The sequence below is a fragment of the Mandrillus leucophaeus genome, unplaced genomic scaffold (genome assembly GCF_000951045.1).
Source record: "Mandrillus leucophaeus isolate KB7577 unplaced genomic scaffold, Mleu.le_1.0 Scaffold418, whole genome shotgun sequence".
In the NCBI taxonomy this organism is placed as follows: Eukaryota; Metazoa; Chordata; class Mammalia; order Primates; family Cercopithecidae; genus Mandrillus; species Mandrillus leucophaeus.
Window position 1 is genome coordinate 1,137,311 of NW_012104454.1, and position 6,797 is coordinate 1,144,107.

At 49.2% G+C, this 6,797-nt stretch overlaps 2 protein-coding genes across 3 annotated transcripts in view; one reads left to right on the top strand and one right to left on the bottom strand.

The window, feature by feature from the left end:
• Positions 1-296: 296 nt before the first annotated feature.
• On the bottom strand, positions 297-6,716 carry ISG20L2 (interferon stimulated exonuclease gene 20kDa-like 2). Of its 2 annotated transcripts, XM_011992810.1 has the most exons (4): positions 6,609-6,695; positions 5,158-6,024; positions 2,545-2,745; positions 297-1,835 (listed from the first exon to the last, which is right to left on the bottom strand). In XM_011992810.1, the coding sequence occupies exons 2-4, from the start codon at positions 5,905-5,907 to the stop codon at positions 1,722-1,724; spliced, it is 1,065 nt and encodes a 354-aa protein (XP_011848200.1). In that variant the 5' UTR covers positions 5,908-6,024; positions 6,609-6,695; the 3' UTR covers positions 297-1,721. The 2 variants fall into 2 exon arrangements, with proteins under 2 accessions (XP_011848200.1, XP_011848199.1); XM_011992809.1 differs by having other exon boundaries at positions 1,560-1,835; positions 5,158-6,716.
• A 31-nt stretch (positions 6,717-6,747) lies between these two features.
• Positions 6,748-6,797, top strand: part of RRNAD1 (ribosomal RNA adenine dimethylase domain containing 1) — an 8,811-nt gene continuing 8,761 nt past the window's right edge. The window contains exon 1 of the mRNA XM_011992807.1: positions 6,748-6,791. The gene's annotated coding sequence lies outside the window, so the exon portion shown is untranslated. The remainder of the gene's footprint in view (positions 6,792-6,797) is intronic.

Below are 6,797 nucleotides of genomic sequence, written 5' to 3' on the forward strand. Positions count from 1 at the left end.
TTGCCTAGACTGGATTTAAATTCCTGGGCTCAAGGAATCCTCATGCCTCAGCCTGCAGGGGAGCTGGGATTACAGGCGTGAGCTGCCATGCCCAGCTCTGATGTGTGGTAGGGATGAGGACAAGGCACCGTATGTGTCACGTGTTACGCACAAAGGCTTGGTCAGTTCTTCTCAATGACTTCCAGGAAGGGCCCCAGTTAGTGTCATCCAGTGACCCTGGAAATCCCCTAAGAAAACTACAGCCCCACGATACTTTGTGATAGAGCTATTTAACATAAAGAAGAAACCATACATAATTGCTTTTCCATTATAAAAGTTTATCAAGGGAAAAATTTGAGTTTTTAGAGGCTTGGTTTAGCAAGGTAAAAAAGACAACCAAATTATTAAAACACTTTATAAATTATTTTAAAACCTACCAATTGGGGCCTAAATGAAATAAACCCCCATTACCTTAGGAAAGAGACAGCTTTCCTAAATCACAAAAGTTGATTTCCAAGCTACACTCTTTTAATGCCATGGAACCCTAAGGAGAACTAAAGCTCACCAGCGATGCCTGCTCTGGAAGTCAAGGTGGGAAGAACAGGCAATATCCTGACACAGGCTAGATACAGACTCTGAGCCAAAAGCAGAGTCGGTGACATGGAAAGGGACCACACAATTTTTTTTTTTTGAGATGGAGTCTTGCTCTGTGGACCAGGCTGGAGTGCAGCGGCACAATCTCAGCTCACTGCAAGCTCCGCCTCCTGGGTTCACGCCATTTTCCTACCCCAGCCTCCCGAGTAGCTGCAACTACAGGAGCCTGCCACCACGCCTGGCTAATTTTTTGTATTTTTAGTAGAAACGGGGTTTCACTGTGTTAGCGAGGATGGTCTCGATCTCCTGACCTCGTGATCTGCCCACCTCGGCCTCCCAAAGTGCTGGGATTACAGGTGTGAGCCACCGTGCCCAGCAGGGACCACACAATTTATTAGCCAACCAGGACACTTTTTTGTTTTTTTCCGAGAAAGTCTCACTCTTGTCACCCAGGCTGGAGTGCAGTGACGCGATCTTGGCTCGCTGCAATCTCCGCCTCCTGGGCTCAAGCAATTCTGCCTCAGCCTCCTGAGTAGCTAGGATTACAGGCGCCTGCCACCACGCCCCACTAATTTTTTGTATTTTTAGTAGAGAACGGGATTTTGCCATGTTGGCCAGGCTGGTCTTGAACTCCTGACCTCAGGTGATCCGCCTGCCTTGGCCTCCCTAAGTGTTGGGATTACAGGCGTGAGCCACCACGCCTGGCCCCAACCAGAACACTTCTGAGTGTGGAAGAGGATGCTGTTAATTACTCAAACCAAAAGGCATAAAAGGAGACATGTCCACCCAAGTGATAAGGCAGTTTGGGAAACTACATTTCCCAGTATGCCCTGCCCCTTGAAAGTTAAAAATCTTAACTGGCACAGAGCACGCTGGGACACCTGTGGTTAGCACCATTTAAGAAGTAAACGGTATAGGGCTGGGTTCTGACGAGAAGGCCTCCCCCTTCCATGGGACACTTAACCAGACATAGGACACAACACCTAAGGTGAAATTTCAATGGGTATTAAGTCTGGGGTAGAGTTTTTCTCTCCCCACAAATCTAGCTTCCAAAGATGTGGAGCTGGTGGAGCTGTCCATTGGTCCGCTGCCCTGTTTCTCTGGGGCGCTGCCTCTGCCTCCCCATATCACCAGCATCCCCACTGTCACTAGTCTTTAGGGGGATTCTGGGCTAGGTGCTCTTCCCACTCGACTTCAACCAACTTGTACAGCTCCATGGTGGCTTGGGCATCTTCCACAGAGGAATGTCCGCTCTTCCCAACCTGAGCAAGCAAGGAAGACAAGAGCATGAAGCAACAAGAAACCGTTTCTTCCTTTCCAGTGGACTCTGCACTCCTCTTTCCCCTGCCTCCGCTACACAGTTTCTTCCGCAGTCAGCAGGCTACAAAGACAGAACTCTGGTGGGCCCTACTCCTTATGTAATTTCAGGGGTTCAACTCCTAGGAAGTCTTTGACACTGTCTACTTCGGTCCTTTCTGTGGCAGTATGTATAAACCATATTAGGTTCTGTAGAGCCAGAACATACCAGGTCAAAGACAGGTCTTCTGAGTCTTCCACTTTCCCTAGTTCCTTAACTGCTCTATATGTGATCTATGTCCACACCTTCCTGCCAGATGGGCCACCTTTTGCTAAATGATAGCATGTAAAATATAAGCGGTCCTTGCATCCACTACATGGTCTCTTAGACCACCACTGCTACCTGCTTTCTTCCTTACTTAGGGTTTTATATCTACTTATGACTTTTTCCCTTTTCCAAAGCACACTTAGAAACATTCTATGAGGTAGACAACAGGAATTATTATCCTGTGTACAGATGGAGAGACACTACTGGGCCCTTCATCCAAAGCTCTTCCCATCATAGCAGCCCATCTGGAGCTCTACAACTACAGGACTTCTGGGATCAGAGTCTGGCTAGGGGCATCAACGAGAGCCATGTCCAAGATGGGGGCGGGGGATGTGGGGAGATGCTACCTGGATATCCCGGTTTAGCAGCTTCTTGGTGAGATGCTTCAGAGACATGGTGGCATTCTCCGGGCAGTCAGCCTTCCGGTTGAGGGGGGGGATATGGGAGGTGTCACGGGTGAGGGACTTGGGGTGAAAGTACTGAAGGGCTTTGAAGTCGTTGTGGATGGCATGTCCCACCACTATCTTCCCTGTGAGTATCTTCAAGATCTGGAACAAGTGTGGAAGAGAGTGGTGAGAAGCAAGACTGCGGTGGAACCCCTGCATTCTGAAAGCCCAACATGACCATCAAACCCTTCTGGATTCTTTCACCAACTGCCCACCTCTCCATCCTCGAAATGCTCACTCCCACAAGTTTTCTTTCTTCTGCAATCCACTTCCTCTTCCGCAGGTGATTTCCATGGTGTACCCTGTTTGGACTCATACTGCCAGTGGCTCTTTACCTTCTTATTGATCTCCACCCCATGACATTAATTTGCCTTCAGTCCTAAATGACACTCATGTTTAAGATGTCCATGTATTTAGTTCGGTTCTGGCTTGCTACATGAAGTCCTTTAACTATTACCATTATGCTGGCCTTAGACACATGGCTGGGACCATGGCTCCAGGGAGGCTAACAAAAGCCCAAAATTACATGCAATTAGATGTGTATGGGTACTAGCGGAAGAGAATCTGTGGCTTTCATCAAATTCTCAGAGTCTACAAACCATAAAAAATTAAGAATCACGTATAAACTAAAGTTGCAGAAGGAACCTTATTCACACTAGTTTTGGAACCAGGTAAAATAACTTCTTAATATTTCAGGAAACTTTTTTTTTTTGAGACAGAGTCTTGCTCTGTTGCCCATGCTGGAGTGTACTGGTGCGACCTTGGCTCACTACAACCTCCGCCTCCCAGGTAGCTGGGATTACTGGCATCCATCATCACGCCCAGCTAATTTTTGTATTTTTAGTAGAGACGGAGTTTCACCATATGGGCCAGGCTGGTCTCGAACTCCTGACCTCAGGTGATCTGCCCGCCTGGGCCTCCCAAAGTGCTGGGATTACAGGTGTGAGCCACCACACCTGGTCTTCAGGAAACTACACGTCACCACACCTAGCCATTTTAGGCTCTTAAAGCAGGAGGACATGCTACCAATGAGGACAACCAAAGAACATGCCACAGGCTCTGAAGATCATTCTCAAAATGAGGTTCCAAACAGGTTTTCAACAAAAGTGACAGTCCCACATAGCCTCTCAAAGGGACCTCCTTTGAAGGGGCTAGGCTCATCTGGACATACCTTAGTCTCATAACCCCAGCTTGGCACTGGGGAAGTGCTTTATGACGAAAACCAGACGTAGTCCCGTGAACTAGATATTTAGTTACTCCTGACTTCACCTACTTACTGTCCACCACCACCTTCATTTCTTATTAACCTCGACATATAGCCCTCATCAAAGCTGGGCAGATTTGCTGTCTCAGACCCGTCCCATCTTCTGCCTCTCCTGTGCCTTTGCTTGGCTGTGCCCCTTTGTGCCCAGGATGTTCAACTCTTCTTTCTGTCTTTTCTAAAATAGTCAGTCACCTCACCTCTAATAAACCTTCTCCAACTGACCGCACATAAGGCATTATGGGAACAGCGTGTCCAGAGAAGGCAGAGTGTGGCCCTGAAACTGCAAAGACGTGGACCAAGGGCGCCCTCTGGTGGCCTCCTGAGACCAGCAGGCGCCCCTCTTGCTCTCCCTTCATTTCCTCCTTTCACCCCTCCTAGCTCACTCTCCTTTCCTGTTCATGCCTTGCGCTCCCAATAACCAGCACAGGGCTAGAAGTTAGATGACAACCCGAAGTGCTGGCCCTCTGCTGTTTATGCCCTTCACTGGTTACCTGTTTCAGTTGGACAAATATACCCCAGCTCCTCCTGTCAACTTTCTGCCCTCTCTTACCACCACCACTTTCCGCACTTGCCCCACGTTACTTTTTGCTTGGGAAGAGCTCTCCACCTTTCCTGTCTAAAGCTTAGGGTCCAATTCACAAGGTTTTTCCAAATCAAGCCCTTTCTCCTGACACTGATGTCCGTAGCTCTGTCCAGTTACATTACTTACTGTTATTCCTCTATGCAGATTCCTAGTTCCCCAGACCCAATTTGGAACCTAAAATTGTTTGTTTGTCTGTCTGAGACAGGGTCTCACTCTGTCGCTCAGGCTGGAGTGCAGTGGCAGTGGTGTGATCTAAGCTCACTGCAGTCTCGACCACCTGAGTAGCTGGCACTACAGGTATGCACCATCACACTTAGCTAACTTTTTTGTAGACGAGTCTCGTTTTGTTACCCAGACAGATCTTGAGTTCCTGGGCTTGGGCGACTCTCCTGCCTCAGCCTCTCAAAGTGCTGGGATTATAGGCAAGTGCCACCGCGCCTGGCTAAAATAGGTATTGACCAATGAAGTTTGTGACACCAGCTAATTGTACCTTCCTGACTTTCACGGCTCCTTCCACCGACAGGGGGCCTTCTTCAATAACTGATGGATTCTCCTCCCTCCCTCCACAAACCTTTGGTGTCTTCCCATAGTGATATCCTTTGCTGAAAAATGATTTACACCTCTCTCCATCCACCTCCCTGCCACCATCAAGTCCCATGCTTCTTACCTGGCCTCGAGCAATCTTGAAGGGTGTGGCATTCACCATGTGCTGCTTTCGGATACCACTCCATCTGGTTCGGTAGTCCACAATGTGGCAGGGGGGAAGAATGTACTCATCATAAAGCACATCTCCGTTGTAGTTGACAATGCTACATCGAGCTAAGGAACTAACATGCCCCTTTGGTCCTGTGCCCACCATCTCACAGTCAATTGCCACCATCTTCTGTGGCAACTTCTGGGATATTCTGGAGCATTTATTCTCTGAATGAGCTTGGGTGGAGTTCTGTGGGGCATTCTTCTGAGGATGGTTCTTTTTAGAGGATTTCTTCTGGGAGCCCTTCTTCTGAGAGCGGGTTGGGTGGCTACTGATCTTTGGAAGGGCACTCTGGAATTCCCCCAGCAAATCTACTTTAGCAGCAACAGAATCAGCCTTTTTTGAAGGGGCAGGGGTCAGCCAAGACACCGCAGCTTTCTTGTCCAGGGGCTGTCCTGACCCATTGCTGCAGGCAGCTGTCTTCTTCTTTTTTGGGAAGGAAGGGGTCTTCCAAGTGCCATCCACCATAGGAGTTTCCCCTTTCTTTGGAGGTTCAGAGTGCAACTTAGGCGCCTTGCTAGGGGGTTGGTTCTTTTTACTCAGAAAGCCTCTCCGTTCTAAGAGCCTCCGCTTCTTGACAAAATTTCGGTGCTTGGCATTTCCTTCTAATGCCTTTTTGGGAGGAGGTTCCCCAAAATCCAGATTGAGCAGTAAAGTAGACATAGGGACAATGGGAGGTGGAAGAGCAGTTGGGAAGAGTGGCTTATGGATGAAAAGAGGATGTTGGACTCATTCTCTGCTGAATCCTACTGTCCAACATGTGGAGGTCTGTAGTACACCCTGGGGAAGAAAGTGATCCTGGTGATTGAGCTCCTAGGCCTGGGAGAAAAATGAGGCAAGATCGATCTCCGTAGGACTTATGGAAGGAAAGACATCAGAGCAATCTCTCAGACAGAGGGGAAATGAAAACATAACATGAAATGATGGAGGAAGCAATAGTGTTAGCCAGCAAGCCTGGATTCTAGTGAAGCCCAATTCACCAGCCGTTTGGTCTTAGTAAGGTCATTACCGCGCTCTAGGTTTGAATCTCATTTGTAAAATGAAGGGACTGGAGGGGCCCATAGAGCTCGAACCCTCTATGAGTCTAAGAGGCCAGAACACGTGAGCTCTATACTCCGCCTAGGAAGGGAACATCTAGGTACGCTCGAAAACAGTGAGAAGTATGGCGTAGATAACCTCTGGGCTACCCAGGCATCCGCAGCGTGGCCCACGAATAGAGACACAAATCCAGGCATCCCTTTCCCTTGGCTCCAGGCCGGAATTGGGGACAATCTCCACATGCATCTCACCCAAGTCCTCCCAAGCAAGGACCTTGACACCACCTACCAGCGGGGGGGGTGGGATCGAGGCTCGAGGCAGCCCACCTGAATAAGCATACTTCGGTCCCCGCGGTACAGATCGCCCTCTCACACTCACGAACCTACCTCCCAGATGGGTTTAGCTCTAAGGCCGGAAGCGTCCAGAGCCGGATGCGGAAATCGGTGCGCGCCGACGAAGCCCGGGAAGGCAGGCGCGCGGGTTAGAACGCACCAGAGGTCGGCGCGCGCGCACCC

Excerpts from the sequence above, each read along its gene's own strand:
- ISG20L2 (XM_011992810.1), bottom strand. The coding sequence starts at position 5,907 with ATGTCTACTTTACTGCTCAATCTGGATTTTGGGGAACCTCCTCCCAAA. Across the intron at positions 2,746-5,157 it reads TCAAGATTGCTCGAGGCCAG|ATCTTGAAGATACTCACAGG; the intron begins GTAAGAAGCATG and ends CACTTGTTCCAG. Across the intron at positions 1,836-2,544 it reads TGCTAAACCGGGATATCCAG|GTTGGGAAGAGCGGACATTC; the intron begins GTAGCATCTCCC and ends TTGCTTGCTCAG.